The sequence below is a fragment of the Xyrauchen texanus genome, chromosome 26, assembly GCF_025860055.1.
Source record: "Xyrauchen texanus isolate HMW12.3.18 chromosome 26, RBS_HiC_50CHRs, whole genome shotgun sequence".
Classification (NCBI taxonomy): domain Eukaryota; kingdom Metazoa; phylum Chordata; class Actinopteri; order Cypriniformes; family Catostomidae; genus Xyrauchen; species Xyrauchen texanus.
The window spans coordinates 16,317,935-16,334,803 of NC_068301.1; the positions used below are offsets into that span (position 1 = coordinate 16,317,935).

General features: G+C 37.6%; 1 protein-coding gene across 2 annotated transcripts in view; it reads right to left on the reverse strand.

The window, feature by feature from the left end:
* Positions 1 to 16,869, reverse strand: part of LOC127620173 (ankyrin repeat and IBR domain-containing protein 1-like) — a 41,384-nt gene that overhangs the window by 10,489 nt on the left and 14,026 nt on the right. For both annotated transcript variants that reach the window (XM_052093294.1, XM_052093293.1), the window contains exons 3-15: positions 16,093 to 16,393; positions 13,480 to 13,662; positions 11,200 to 11,317; positions 10,804 to 11,009; positions 10,336 to 10,424; positions 8,993 to 9,137; positions 8,539 to 8,699; positions 6,127 to 6,215; positions 4,182 to 4,312; positions 1,377 to 1,511; positions 627 to 713; positions 476 to 542; positions 188 to 333 (exon numbers count right to left, since the gene is read on the reverse strand). In XM_052093294.1, coding sequence (XP_051949254.1) covers positions 188 to 333; positions 476 to 542; positions 627 to 713; positions 1,377 to 1,511; positions 4,182 to 4,312; positions 6,127 to 6,215; positions 8,539 to 8,699; positions 8,993 to 9,137; positions 10,336 to 10,424; positions 10,804 to 11,009; positions 11,200 to 11,317; positions 13,480 to 13,662; positions 16,093 to 16,393 — 1,858 coding nt within the window. The remainder of the gene's footprint in view (positions 1 to 187; positions 334 to 475; positions 543 to 626; positions 714 to 1,376; positions 1,512 to 4,181; positions 4,313 to 6,126; positions 6,216 to 8,538; positions 8,700 to 8,992; positions 9,138 to 10,335; positions 10,425 to 10,803; positions 11,010 to 11,199; positions 11,318 to 13,479; positions 13,663 to 16,092; positions 16,394 to 16,869) is intronic.

Sequence of the window (16,869 nt, forward strand, 5' to 3'; positions counted from 1 at the left end):
TGTTGTCATTATGGGATATTGTTTGTAGAATTTTGAGGAAACCAATGAATTGAATCCATTTTGGAATAAGGCTGTAACATAACAAAATGTGGAAAAAGTGAAGCGCCGCGAAAACTTTCCGGATCCACTGTAGAAGTATAGTTGTTTTCTAAAGAGGAAAGTGGTGAATATATATTGATCTTAGTACCTGCATAAGTTCAAATATTTCTTTCTTTGTGCTTTTGGGCTCCAAGAAGAAACTGTATGGATAAGAGCACTTAAGGATGCGTCGGGTCTTGAGAAGTTCATGAACTCCATCCTCAATGAATGTGGTGTCAGGTGGGGATCCTTCCCCTTTAAGAAAAAGACATTTGGAATTGTAAATGTATAATTTATATTATTTGCAATCGAACATACATTCTACAAAGAAATAAAGTAATCTACAGTTTATGTAGTTGAATATATGCATGATTGGTTTAATCAAATTTGCACTCACTTCCAATGAAAGCTTTGCTCAGTTGTTCCATCTTTTCTTTAGCCGTTTTCAAAAGTCGTTCTTCTAACTAGTAAAAGAAAATTACTATTTGTGATTGTGAACAAATAAGGGGACAATCGTTTTTAAAGACATTCTTTATAAAGATTCCAACCTGATAACTGTGTTCGTGGTTCTTGTATCGAGTGTAATAATGCATAAAACAGTTGAGTTCCTGAAAACTCTTGTGTTTTCTTTCTGCCTGTGAAGAGTCAAAAACATTTAAACACAAAACAGGTGTATAATCCTGAAATTCTACCATAAACAGTTGTATAACCACATATACAGTAAACTCACAACAGAAACCTACACAGAACCTGCTTTGTTACATTTGTACATTAGGTAACACTTTACTATAAGTTTCCATTTGTAAACAACATAAGTTAACATGAACTAAAAATACTTATACAGCATTTAATCATCTTGGTTAATGTTAATTTATACATCTAGCTAAAGATTATTTTAATCAAAAGTTGTATATGTTAATATAATTTAATTTGTAATTTTTATTAACTAACATTAACAAAGATTTTCAAATGCTGTAAAAAATATATTGTTCACTGTTAGTTCATGATACCTAGTGCATTAACTAACATTAACAAATGGAACCTTATTGTAAAGTGCTACCGTACATAAGAAAATATGAGACAGAAAAGTAAAACTTGCTGCTCAGTACTTCAGATTTCATGTTTTTTTAATACTTTTTCTGATCTTTAATTACAAGAACCAGTCCACAAGCAAATCACAAAAGATCACAGTAAATGCATTCCTCACATGGTTGCCATGTGTGGACACCCGTTTCTGAAGCAATTATTTGACAACAGCCCAGAAACTAATGTGGCTTTGTAAACGAGGGTGTGAGTACCTCCACAGTCATATCCTTAGACTGCTCCTCCACCTGTTGAATGACCTCATAGCGCGTACAGCGATAGTATCCTCCAGTAGAGGAGCTGTGTTTCTTCCATTCTTCTAGACAAATCCAACAGAAATCATACTTGCACTACAAGAGAGAGGGAAAGGAAAGAGAATTTGTCAGGATAATGCAACATTAAAATTCACTGCATTAGAAATTAGGTTTATTAAACATAATAATGGCTATTTTCAAACAGGTTTCCCAAATTACCATTGATTGAGCTAATGCTGCCTTGTCAGACAGGTCAGGATGTCCAAACAAACAGAGCAATGCATTGATAGCACCACAACTCACAAATTATTTACTTGTATAGTTGTCTCTGCATATTATTACACACTTTAAAAAGCACATTCAGAGCTTAAAGTGTTAAAGCAAAAGTTTTCCTGTTTAATGGCATGTAAAAAAATTAAAGGCTTATAACTCTAAAATAAAAACAACAAAGAGGGTCAATTGTTTGATATGATTTAAAAAAAAAACTTCTCAATTGTTTTAATGATATAGATTATGAGACTCTCAGCCTAACCAAATGCAAAAAACCAACCTTTTTTCTTATTTTTCTGATTTGACAATATATATATCTTTGGGTGTAAATGTGGTACCTCCGAAAAACTACTTTTGTTTTATTCCCAACCATGACAACTATAACGGAGTAAAATTTGCTCTTGAAACAACAAAGCAAATCAAAGTTAAAGCATTACAAATATAATTTATCCTTGAGTCCAAAATCATCTCCAAACAAATAATAAATAATAATTGTACATAAGAAATAATTATACAACAATGACTAAAGGTATACTCTCTATCTCCAAAGCATGCAGGCATGAGTAACGAGATCTCATTCAGTTCTATTCTGTGTCATTTAAGCCATCATAGAGTCTGTGTCACGTATGCTCACATGTTTGTTCCATCTCCTGGTGACCATACATAATTAGACAAATATGGGCAGAGAGGATTGTTCCTCTCTGCCCATATTTGGATGACTTCCACCTCTGGTTGCAGCAATCGGAATCCTAATACGATTTAGCGTTCCATGATGCTGGACAACGTACTGCATAATTTCCAATGAAGTCATCTGATCCAGGAAAGCTAACGTCTTTTTTAGCCAGATACTACATTATGCACTGTCTGCACATTTAGCTTCATATGGATTATCAAATGATCTTGTTTTAATGGAATCCTCTCCTTTAAGTAATGGTATGTGATTTTTGTGTTCTGTTTATTTTTTGTGAACTTACATTTACATTTATGCATTTGGCAGACACTTTGGCTTATAAGCAACACCTGTTTACATGTGTGTCATTTGTTCAGTTTTGGTCATAATGCCTACAGGCATTGTAAAGTACAGCTTTCTAAACTTTAAAATGATACCTTTTCATATTAGGTAAGACAGTATTTATTAATAGTTTGATAATATTTTTAGCTTAAAGGATTAAACTGTGGAACAAAATCAGCTTTGTTCTTAGGATCAACTAAAGTACTTGAATATTTGGTTACATTTAACAGATCTCTTTATCAATGACACAAAACAGCAACAGATTCTTTTGGGTGATTTAATCAGTACACTGCATGTTACTAAGCAAAGGTGTTTATTTCTCAAGCAGGATCGAATCAGGCTCTTATACAATCTTTAAAGTGTACTTCTCTTATTCATTCCACACAAACATCTTTGAAATACAGTGACACTGTCAAAACATCAATACATGTTGAAAAGTGCTTTGGCTAAATTGCACTATGCTAGCTTGATTAATTAGCCAAATGTTTCCAAAACGGAGGAAGCATTTTAAATTGCCATAACAGCCTAAAGATTGAAAATTAATTAGAGAATTAAAACAATTCAAAATAATAATTCAAAACTTAAGAAAAGTCTAGATAGTAGTTTATGAGTTCAAACTCATTAAAATAATAAACAAGAATATACCAGTGTAGGCTACTGTTCACAACAACAGTTCAGTTGTTTTATTTCACAATCTAAATAGCCATCCAGATATCCAAACTGAGCATTTACAAGTTTTTGCAAGCTTTTAATGCTGCTTCCCCTCCACGTGCTGGTGGCGTGAATAGCTTTCCCCTTCCCTTCACCTGTCACTCAAAGCTTTGGTTAAGCCTTAATTAAAGAAATAACAGTGAGGCTGAGGCCTCCGCACTTCCTTTGTTCAAACACCTGCCTCTGACGTCAGCGAGCTTGTTTGCATCGTACATCTTGTCACACACACACACACGCACACACACACACACACACACACACACACTTTTAAAATGAGAATCTTTTGCATCAAATAAGCTATAAGTGAAAATGTGGCTTATAAGCAACACTTGCTAACATGTAACCTGTTGGTAAAATAGTTTGTAAACTCCCCTTTGATATAGACGAGCACATTATTTATCTTTTTCTGCCGTTAAGCTTGCTCGAGCTTAGAGATTAAAAAAAATATACCAGATCATAACAGTAAGAATTGAAGTAGCCCACAAATTTCTGTTAGTCCTGTCAAAATTTTCACTGTCCCCTACATAAAAAAACACACTTTATTTTTTTTAGCAATGCATTTATATATGTGGTAATATAAAAATTCCTTCCCTATTGTTCAGCTCTGCATAAACATGCGATTACCAACTTTTACATTGATAACATAAGATTATTTGAGCTAGTGTTCCTAAATGGTCTATAACTTATCAGTTAATAATCATATGACAGTTACAAGTGACAATTGGATGAATCTGGATTGATGTTTTTGTCCACATCATCCATTCTACACTAACCTTTGCACACTGCATGTGATTACAGCCTTCGTTTTTTTGGATGGGGGACTTGCAGTTGGCACAAGGTTTAGAGTTAGTGAGTAACCAAAGGCAGTTGGCAGCATCTTCAAAGGCTTCACTCACACCAGCCACTGTCCAGAGAAACAGAGAGCAGCTCAATATTAAACCTACTCATTGAACCTTAGCAGCAGGTTGCATGTCATGATTATCCATTAGAGAAAGGTCTAAGTCAAACGACCATGCATTAAGGAGTTTGATTTCTGGTTAAAAGAACAATGTAGCCCATATATATATATACATACACATACACATACACATACACATACACACACACACACAGGTCCTTCTCAAAAAATTAGCATATTGTGATAAAGTTCATTATTTTCCATAATGTAATGATAAAAATTAAACTTTCATATATTTTAGATTCATTGCACACCAACTGAAATATTTCAGGTCTTTTATTGTTTTAATACTGATGATTTTGGCATACAGCTCATGAAAACCCAAAATTCCTATCTCAAAAAATTAGCATATTTCATCCGACCAATAAAAGAAGTGTTTTTAATACAAAAAAGTCAACCTTCAAATAATTATGTTCAGTTATGCACTCAATACTTGGTCGGGAATCCTTTTGCAGAAATGACTGCTTCAATGCGGCGTGGCATGGAGGCAATCAGCCTGTGGCACTGCTGAGGTGTTATGGAGGCCCAGGATGCTTCGATAGCGGCCTTAAGCTCATCCAGAGTGTTGGGTCTTGCGTCTCTCAATTTTCTCTTCACAATATCCCACAGATTCTCTATGGGGTTCAGGTCAGGAGAGCTGGCAGGCCAATTGAGCACAGTAATACCATGGTCAGTAAACCATTTACCAGTGGTTTTGGCACTGTGAGCAGGTGCCAGGTCGGTGCTGAAAAATGAAATCTTCATCTCCATAAAGCTTTTCAGCAGATGGAAGCATGAAGTGCTCCAAAATCTCCTGATAGCTAGCTGCATTGACCCTGCCCTTGATAAAACACAGTGGACCAACACCAGCAGCTGACATGGCACCCCAGACCATCACTGACTGTGGGTACTTGACACTGGACTTCAGGCATTTTGGCATTTCCTTCTCCCCAGTCTTCCTCCAGACTCTGGCACCTTGATTTCGAATGACATGCAAAATTTGCTTTCATCCGAAAAAGTACTTTGGACCACTGAGCAACAGTCCAGTGCTGCTTCTCTGTAGCCCAGGTCAGGCGCTTCTGCCGCTGTTTCTGGTGCCTGTGCACGGTGGCTCTGGATGTTTCTACTCCAGACTCAGTCCACTGCTTCCGCAGGTCCCCAAGGTCTGGAATCGGTCCTTCTCCACAATCTTCCTCAGGGTCCGGTCACCTCTTCTCGTTGTGCAGCGTTTTTGCCACACTTTTTCCTTCCCACAAACTTCCCACTGAGGTGCCTTGATACAGCACTCTGGGAACAGCCTATTTGTTCAGAAATTTCTTTCTGTGTCTTACCCTCTTGCTTGAGGGTGTCAATGATGGCCTTCTGGACTGCAGTCAGGTCGGCAGTCTTACCCATGATTGCGGTTTTGAGTAATGAAACAGGCTGGGAGTTTATAAAAGCCTCAGGAATCTTTTGCAGGTGTTTAGAGTTAATTAGTTGATTCAGATGATTAGGTTAATAGCTCGTTTAGAGACCCTTTTCATGATATGCTAATTTTTTGAGATAGGAATTTTGGGTTTTCGTGAGCTGTATGCCAAAATCATCAGTATTAAAACAATAAAAGACCTGAAATATTTCAGTTGGTGTGCAATGAATCTAAAATATATGAAAGTTTTATTTTTATCATTACATTATGGAAAATAATGAACTTTATCACAATATGCAAATTTTTTGAGAAGGACCTGTATATATATATATATATACTGAATTTTGAAATGTTTGTAGAGTCTGGGAACTCCTACATTCTTCAGGCTTCATTTCAGACACTTTTTGCAGCCACATCTTCCATGTCTCACAGTCACAAGGTTCATGAGCATCACAGAGACACTCCCTGAGAAGAGAGATAAAAAGAAATAAATGTAACATTCTGGTATAGCTTTTTTTTTTTTCAGCATCTCATGCCATATTTTTAAAACATCTTGTCAAGTTCAACATTAAACAAATGTGTCTCAATACTCCTGCATTCCATTTCCTTCGGCTGTGTTGCATCTCACCAGCTTTAAAGCAAGAGCACGTCCTATGTGAACCATCTTAAAGGGTGCTACCACACTAAAGTTCATGTTACAACAACAAAGTTTAAGAATGATGCAAATCCACTGATTTCAATTACAATGGTGTGTCACAAGGATGTAGAGAAGTTGCAAGGGTTTGCAACAGTGGGTTTCTTTCGTGTGACTAACAAGTGGAAAAAAGATTTACTTTTTCTGAAAATCAAAGTGAATTTCAGAGAGCCAGGTCCAATTTTCCTTTCAGAAATCCATTTCACTGGATTCCCATTTGATTCTGCCTATTTCCTCATTGGTAAACACATTTGAAATGGATCTTACAGTGGCAAGAAAAAGGTGAACCCTTTGGAATTAGCTGGTTTTCTGCATTAATTGGTGATAAAATGTGATATAATCTTGATCAGTCTACATAGTACAAGTATAGACAGAACAGAATGTGCTCAAGCTAACAACACACAAACAATTATAAAATTTCAAGTCTTTATTGAACACATCCCATTAAACATTCACAGTGCTGTGGAAAAAGTAACTGAACCCTTGGATTAACTGTTCGATCCCCCTTAGGCAGCAATAACCTCAACCAAGCATTTCTGGTAGCTGCAGATTAGACCTCAACAATATTCATAAGGAATTTTGGACCATTCTTCCTTACAGAACTGCTTCAGCTCAGCCATATTCTTAAGATGTCTGGTGTAAAGGGCTCTCTGGAGGTCATTCCACAGCATCTCTATTGGGCTATGGTCACCATACTTGGTATGTGGTGCCCTTTTTACACAATACGTAGTGCTGCATGTTCTTCCCAAACAATTCAATATTAGTTTCATCAGTCCACAAAACATTTTACTAGTAGCGTTGTGGAGTGTCAAGGTGGTCTTTGGCAAACTTCAGGTGTGCAGCAATGTTTTTATTGAAAAGCAGCGGCTCCCTTCGTGGTGTCCTGCCATGGACACAGTGACTGTTTAATGTTTTCCATATAATAGACTCATGAACCGAGATGTTAACCAGTTCCAATGATTCCTTCAAGTCTTTATCGGTCACCCTAGGGTTATTTATTTTACCTCATTGAGCATTCTGCGGTGTGCCCTTTGAGTCATCTTGGGAGAATAGCCACAGTAATAAATCGTCACCATTTATACACAATTCAACTAAATGTGGACAGAAAAATATATCTAAGCACTTTGAGATAACTTTGTAATCCATTTTCTATTGGGTTTTGTTGATGTCATTAGCCTGTGGGTTCACATACTTTTTCCATCCTACACTGTGAACGTTTAAACGATGTGTTCAATATTTACAAGAACAATACAATAATGTGTTATTAGTTAAAACGGATTGTCTTTGTTCATTATTGCAACTTCGATGAAGATCAAACCAGACTTTAAGACTTTAAGCTATTAATAACAATAATAATCTATTATTATTATTAGTTTACAAATTATAACAATATTTAAAGTTGAATGGGTTACAAAAAATAACTGTGAATGATAATTGAACTGATATCTTCCAACTAAATTGAACAAAAAATAGATCCAGATACAAAATGTAAAACATTTTGAAAAAAAAAAATATATATATAATTTTTTCAACTGAACACTTAGACTAGAACTCCTGTTAATAATGCTGCTGCATTATCAAGTATACTAGTTAAAAATAAAGTTTTACTTAACAAGCTATACATTTATATTGAAATAATGTGTAATTAAAGGTTTGTGTTTCTTTACCTATTACAGAGTACCCCCAAATAGTTCCACACAATAATGCAAAGATACTCTAATGTCATTATGCAAAAAACCAACAAAACTGGTATCGGATCAGCCGTTACTGAGATTTCAGATATCGGAAGAGAAAAAAGTGGTATCGGTGCATCCATAACATAAATGCAGGTAATTCCAAAAGGTTCACATACTTTTACTTGCCACTATATGGATTACTATCTGTCAAATAATTTGTCAGAGTAGTTATTCTTTTTAAATTCAGAAAAGTAACCATGAACTTCTGGTAATAATAACATAATTTTAAGACCCCAAAACTACATGCAAACATCCATAAATAAGGCTAACACACTGTCCTATGGTGTAACCTCTGAGATAATGAGTGTCAATGACACAGAAGATCAAGAAATAGTACACAGACAGATGATTAACACACCAGCAGAAGAGATGGCCCTTCCCACAGTCCACAGCAGGGGCTTTGAGCAAGGGGAAGCTCAGAGGGTCAGAGGCTCCTGGGCCTGGGCGAGTCAGTCGGACGGCTCTTTCGCATCTGGCCACGGGGCACCAGCGAATGGCAGGATTATTATCCACAAAAGCCTAAAGATGGAAAAAAAAAATGTGTTGATACTTCCTCTTTGTTTTAGGTGACTTAAATCATGAGTTTATGTCTACCCAACAATCAAACATTTGTCTTCTGAGCATGTGTGTTTACAAGAGCTTTCAGTTCAGACTGATGAAGTTTTTGCTCAAATAAACACTGGCGTAAACCCAACCAACAGCATGACGCTGTCAATATTTTGATTCAAAGCCATTGGCAGACAGTCTATCATAAGGGAAAATAAATAGCAACTCTGAAATGGCTTCTGGTGCTTTGTGAGCACCAATTGCACCTTAATGTCAAACTGCAGGTAGCGCTTATCCATCTCTCTGGAGACAACGCTTTCAATGACTTCAACGGGAACCAGCTGGAAGCAGTCATAAGCAGGGCAGATGATGTTATGTGCTTCCCCATCTTGGATCTTGAGATTAAAAAACCTGACATCCAGAAAAACAAGATGACAGATCACAAATATGCATCATGACTAAGTGTCACCTGAAAATCTCAGTTTAGCAATGTATTAATGAGAATGGACTATTATTTCTAAAACATCCACCGAATTGATCGGAGCTTATGCATTAAAGGGATAATTCACCCAAAAATGAAAACTCTCATAATTTACTCACCCTCATGACATCCAAGTTGTGTATGACTTTCTTTCTTCTGCTGAACAAAAACAAAGATTTTTAGAAGAATATCTCAGCTGTGTAGGTCCATAAAATGCAAGTGAATGGTGACCAGACCTTTGAAGTTACAAAACCCCCAGATGCAGAATAAAAGTAATCTATATGACTCCAGTTAATCTATGTCTATGTCTATGTCTTTTATGTCTGAAACGACACTTTGGGTAAAAAAAACTAAATTCAAATAATTTTTTACTACAAATCTCCACTTTCAGTTTCACTTTACAATGTGATTTATAGTAAAAAATGACTTAAAAATTGATCCGTTTCTTACCCACACCTATTATAATTGCTTCTGAAGACATGGATTTAACCACTGCAGTCATTTGGATTACTTTTATGCTGCCTTTGTTTTTGGAGCTTGAAAGTTCTGGTCACCATTCACTTGCATTGAATGGACCTAGAGAGGAGATATTCTTTTAAAAATCTTCATGTGTATTCTACAGAAGAAAGAAAATCATATACCTCTGGGATGGCATGAGGGTGTGTAAATGATGAGAGAATTTTTATTTTTGGGTGAACTATCCATCTACAACTAAGCTTCCCAATCTTTTGAACTTAATCATTTCCATGGCTTTTCAATTACCTTTGCAATCATTTAAGATTACTAGATAAGGATTTTTGAACATAATTCAAATACAGACCTATTCACTAATACATTTTTCATTCTAATTAATTATCTGGTTTGACAGATTCATTGAAAAGAACAGAAACAAAAGAAACATTCACTCACAAATCGGACATCACAAAGGCTTACGAGCAAGTTTTATTCTACACAAGCCCAATATTTAGCCAAATAAAATGTGCAGAGCTAGAAAAATTCTCATGGCTTTTAAAAATGTTATTAAGTTTCTTGACTTTTCCAACTCTGGAAAATACAATGAACTGATATTTAAATGTTTTCCATGACTGTGGGAACCAAGTCAAAGAAAACCTATATTCCAATGCTTACCCTTCCCAGCATGCCCGGCAGAACTCGTGTCCACAGGACATGTCCACGGGGTCCTCAAACACAGATATGGGGCACATGCAAATCCCACACTATATAGGAATGATAAAAATATCAATATTCACTTCAATATTTGTACAGTGAATGGGCAAGTATGTGAACAACACATTGTAAAAATAGGGCACATTCCTACCAAGGGTACATCCATACCAGGCATAATAGAATAGATTCTGACTAAGACTATTTTTGGTACAAAAAGAAAATTACAAGAATGGTTCACCCAAAAATAAAATTTTTGTCATTTACGCTGTCATTATCCCTCATGAGTAAATTCTTTCTTTTGGTATTCCGTTAAAAAATTACAGCACTCATGTTTGAAATGGCATGAGGGTGAGTAAATAATGATAGATTGTTGAACTATTTCTTTAAGTGGACTGTAGCATAAATACACTATGCCATGCAGAGTCTAACCAGGGCAAGGCCATCTGTAGGTGAGAGGCTGATCTCATCAGGGGAGGTGACGGAGGAGCGAGTTGTTCTAGGAGTTCTAGGTGAAGGCAGTGTGTCCCAAGCATTGTAGCCACTTGGTGGGGGAGTAGGCATCTGAACACCTGAGCGTTGACAGCAGTCCTCTGCATTAGACATCCAGTCCTCCAGGAGTTTTTCCCTGTCCCAGTCTAGTCAGCAGAACAGGAAGAACAACTAAAGTGTTAGAGATCTAAATTATGTTTATAATATCTTTAACATTTATGTGGCTGACTTGGAATTTACTTGCATTGTCAATTATTGTAAAATATGCTGCATATAAAGCCAGCGTTATCATATATTGACATTGGATTAGGTAGCTATTTTAAGGTAAATTCGTACCATGAGCTCGCAGCAACGCCTCAGCCGTGAAGAGAGGAGCCTGCAACATGTCCGCTGTCTCCACTATCAACATGTCTTTCAACTGACGCAAGTCTTGCAAATTCAGTCCTTCATATGGCTATAGAGAAAAAGAGAGGGAAGGGATAAATGTTGACAGAGGAGAGCGAGAGATTAAACGAGTGAGGAAAAGAGGGTGTAAGAGGAGGAGAGATGGAAAAGAAGTTAAAGCTTTTTCTTTTAAACTTATACATTGCTTAGTTTGTTTCTGGGACATCAAACCAAAGCAACTTTGAGTCTGCTACTGGCACTATAAATGACAGCTGGTCCTGTTCTCTTTTGATTTTCAAAGATAACTTCTAAAAGACAGACCTACCATGAGTTACGAGGTTGTTCATTGATGGTGTATGCTTCCATTAAAGCCATCCATCTGCGTTCTCAATTTCATTGTTTAAAAATTGTGTTTGATAGCGGTATTCATGTAAACAACTACACTGCCCATGGTACAGCAGAGAAAGATCCACCAATCAGAAAACCGTGTGAACAGCTAAACCAACAAAATGTGTCTGAGCAACCGTGCGCTCCCATGATGCACAGTGAATTACCTAATCGAGTTGGTCTCCATTCACACTTAAACTACTATTTGTATAAATTGGGATATTTTGCAATAAACTTAAATTACATTGTTTCTATACTTATCAACAACCTAAAATCAATAGTTTTATATATTCCCATTGTTTTTTATTCTATTACATTTTTCACAGTGCTTCATGGGATTGTAGTCCGTGCCCTCAGTAAAGACAGTACGTACACAGCCCTATACTTTTGTCTATGCCTAATTTTCCAATATTTTTTTCCCTCTAAACAAAGTTTGAGATGTTGTGATTCACATTTTAGCTGGTTGCTTTGGTTCATGGCTCAAAACTCTTTTATGAAGGATTTTATTAAAAGTCTATGGAAGAAATTAATGGGGAAAATACTTCCAGAACCCAGACTGCTGAAAAAGCGGTCGGTCACTGCTGCGCTCCCTAGAACTCGAAATCATGATCACCAAGGAGACTGCTGGTGTCAAGATTTACAGTGAAAAGTTATAATTTGGTCTGTTCTCACACAAAAAAGACTGGAGTCTTATGGATTACTTTTATGCTGCTTTTATGCGCTTTTTGTCACCATTCCCTTGCATTGTATGGACCTACAGAACTGTAATATTCTTCCACAAATTTTAGTTTTCCGCAGAAGAAAGAAAGTCATGCACATCTGGGATGGCATATGGGTGAGTAAATGATGACAATTTTCATTTTTGGGTGAACTCTTCCTTTAAGTTTTACTTGTATTGAACCCAGAAAATTCCTTTAAATGCTTGAAATTAGTTTTGAAAGACAAAATTTTATCAAAATGTGATTTAATTTCCAAAAATGATTTGGATGAGCTGAACTGGATAGCGAAGAAAAATCAGTTATACACTGTTCAAAAAGCACCCCAGGGTGATACCTCATAGTTGGTTGAGAGAATGCCTAGAATGTGCAGACCTGTAATATAAGCAAAGGTAGGCTACTTTGAAGCTAAAATATATTTTAAAAAACTGTTTAAATTTTTGGGCAATACATAGTTCCAATTGTGTTATTTTATTGTTTTGATTAATTTACTATTGTTCTAAAAAGTGGAAAATAATATGAGGGAATGCATAGTTGTCTTCAAACTTTTGAGTGGTATAACAGACACCATATGGTAAGAATAGTGTCCAGACGTGCCAGAAAGATTTCAAAATGCTACCTTAAATTAAAAACAAAACACAATTAGGGGACTGGGTAGCTCAGTGAGTAAAGGCACTGACTACCACCCCTGGAGTCGTAAATTCCAATCCAGGGCATGCTGAGTGACTCCAGCCAGGTTTCCTAATCAACAAAAATTGGCCCGGTTGCTGGGGAGGGTAGAGTCATTTTGGGTAACTTCCAAGTGGACACAATAATGTGGTTATTGCTCACGTTGGGGCGTGTGGGGAGTTGTGAGTGGATGCCGCAGAGAATAGCGTGAAGCCTCCATGCACGCTATGTCTCCGTGGTAACACGCTCAACAAGCCACGTGATAAGATTCACGGATTGACGGTCTCACGTGGAGGTAACTGAGATTCGTTCTCCGCCACCTGGATTGAGGCGAGACACTATGCCTCCATGAGGACTTGGAGCACATTGGGAAGTGGACATTCCAAATTGGGGAGAAAATGGGAGAAAAAAATATAAAAAACAAAAAAAACAAAAAAAACAGTTGTTAACATAAGCATACCTCTTGTCGGTCAAGGGCAGTGTACTCTGCTTCTATCTCCTGAGCTCCAGCATCCTGAGAGAAAACCATCTGAGACTCTAGACTGAGCGCAAGCTCCTTGTGATGCAGCTTCTCTGCACAGTCACATGGAGTCTTCCTATCCTCATTCTCCATAAACAAATCTGCATCACTCTTCACCAGCAACTGCAATGAGAAAAAGACAAGACTTAGCCAAAGTAACTTCAATGAGTGAAAAAGAAAATGTATAATAATATAATTGTTTACGTCTCATTTATAATAACTAAATTGTAGAATATACACTGATGAGCCAAAACATTATAACCACTCATAGGTGACGCAAATAACGCTGATCATCTCAGAACAAGAGCACATGTCAAGGTCTGGGTAAATTGGATGGTAAGCAAACAATCAGTTCTCGTATTCAACATGTTGAATGCAGGATAAATGGACAGGAGTAAAGACCTGAGCGAACCAGATGTCTGGGTCAGAGCATCTAAGAAACGGCAAGGCTTGTGGGGTGCTCCCGGTCAGCAGTGGTGAGTGCCTAACAACAGTGGTCCGAGGAAGGGCAAACCACAAACCGGCGAAAGGGTGTTGGGCGCCCAAGGCACATTGATGCGTGAGGGCAACGAAGGCTATCCCATCTGTTCGAATCGACAGAAGGTCTACTGTGACACAAGCCACAGAAAACGTTAATGATGGTTACAGGAGGAATATGTCACAACACAGTGCATCATACCATGCTGCGTAGCTGCAGACAGGTCAGAGTGCCATGATGGCCCGTCCACCATCGAATGTGCCTACAATGGGCACGTGAGCGTTAGATCTGGAACTTGGAGCAGTGGAAGAAAGTTGACTGTTCTAATGAGGTCCATTTTCTTTTGCATCACATGAACCGCTGTGTAAATGTGCGGCATTTCCCCACACTGCACACACTGTTTGGGAATGGTTTGAGAAACTTACAGGACTTGAAGGAACTACTGCTAATGCCATGGTGCCAGATACCACAGGTAGGGCTGGGTATCGAATTCGATACATTTTAGGAACCGACCGAATTGCCCCTAAACAGTCGAGTATCAAGAAATGTTTTGTCGTTTGGTACCAAATTTTGATACCTAAGGAGTTAATCTCGTCAACATCAGTGATAAGCATGTAGCATGCTAGATGTGCCCAAATGTAAAATTGCCAGTGATTGGCTGCATTTAGGCATCAAGGAAAAACACTAATTTATGCCAGTTATGCCCAGAGACGTGGCTCACACGTGAGGCTGTAGTGTGTATGCGTCCCAAACCCCATAGGTTTAAAAGATGTAGAAAAGATCAAAAGTGTGGCTACATTTCACCAGGCTCGATGCCAACAGCACGTGATGCAATCACGACAAGATAATTGCTGCCAAGACTAGCAGCATGACAAATCCGATGAAGCAGATGAATCTGACAGTGCACAGAATAAACTTTAGTAAAGTTGCTCTGTCTTCGACTGTAAGAAGACTGAGCCAGTGCAGTCATCCTCTCAGCGTCCTGCCACAGAGCCTCCTTCAACATGCCCACCACACGAGTCCTCCTCCAAAACTACTGATGAATGCAGCGGCACTATGAATGGGACTCCGACAGGTAAGGTTAACGTTTAGCAAACAAACAGAATCGGCTAACTTGTAGTGGTACATGCTTGTGTACTTGTTAAATGAACGTTTCTGTGCGTGGTGACATAGTCTTATAAACTAGGACCTACGTAACGTTAGCTATTATATTGCCATATGGCCAAATAAATATCTATCTAAATCAATGCTAAATATGCTTTAATGTTGACGGTAAATGATCCAGATTAACTCACATTAAACTAGTTGTCTTGTTAAACTGTGCTCATCATTAGGGTTGGCTGAATTAACAGGTTAAGCTTTCTTGTTTTTTTTCCCTCTTCACATTAATGTTATGGCCTCTGCCCCTTCTGACCCTGGCATGAGGAGACCAGAAGGCTCAGGAGATGAGTCTGTAAAAAAGTCAAAACCAAAGTTTTTATCCTGCTGGCTGAGGGGTAATATGAGTAATATGTAATGTTTGTAATCTTGTTAAAACGAATTTAATAAAATGGGTATCGAAAAAAGTATCGTTTACGAACCAGTATCGAAGTCAAGATATCGGTCTCGAAAAACCTTTAACGATACCCAGCCCTAACCACAGGTCACCTTCAGGGGTATTGTAAAGTCCATGCCTCAGCAGGTCAGTGCTGTTTTGGCAGCACAAGGAGGACTAACAGCACATTAGGTCATAATGTTTTGGCTCATCGGTGTACATATTAGGTATTATATTGGCCATTAGAGACCCTGACCTCTACATATCATTATCGGACATTGAAAAACCACTTAAGTATTTTCACTGTATACCGACACAGACCCGATTTAAAGATGATACAAGGAAAGATACATTTAGGGTACATCTGTAGCATATCATATTGTCAATCACCAGTTAAAGAATAGTTTACTAAAAAATGAAAATTGCAATCACAACATATCAGGCCTATATGACTTTCTATCTTCTGTGGATTACAAGAGAAATTTTGAAGAATGCTGAGACTGCTCTATTTTCTATAAATCTATCTACTGTAATTGCCAACCTCAACACAGTTCTTCATTCCTGCAGCTGCTGCGTAGTGCAGGCAGGTGCTCTTTTTGTTGTCAGTGCCGTTGACGTTGGCTCTCTCATACTCTCCCTGGTCCAGTTTGGCTCCGGTCCACTGCAGCATCATCTGGAGGCACTCAGCCCGCTTCTGTTCATCCTCCTGGGGGCGGCTGATCCGCGGCTGCAGCGCCCCCTCAGCCAGCAGGATTTGTGGGCCCATGCACAGCAGGTGCAGTGCTGTTTCATTGTTAATGTTACACTTGTTGGGGTTGCCGTCTTTGGAGAAAATAAAAGACCTGGAGAAATGGAACAAATTAATAGAGTTAAAAAAAGTAGGGATGCACCAATGTATAGATTGCAGATAAGAATTGGTCAATTATTGATCAAATTAAAACCATCAGCATATCAGTAATAAGCATGAAAACGCAGATATGAAAAACCAATGGTTTATTTTTAATTAATTAATTAATTAATAAATAACACACTTTGTAAAACTTTGAATTCAAATCACGATCCAGAAATAATAATAGCCAAAAATGGTAGAACAGTTTGCAAGAACAAGTAATTTTAAATTAGATTACATTAGTCATTTTTTATTTTTTTATTTAGTATTTATCTTGCACTGTGACGCTCCTGAAAATTTTAGCCTAATTTACACCATGGAAGACAAACCTTTTTTTCCTGAACGAACTAAAGTAACCTTCGTGAACGAAGTCTGCGGTTATTCATATGCTGTCTGAGGTTTTAAGACAGTCCTTTACCACACCCTCCA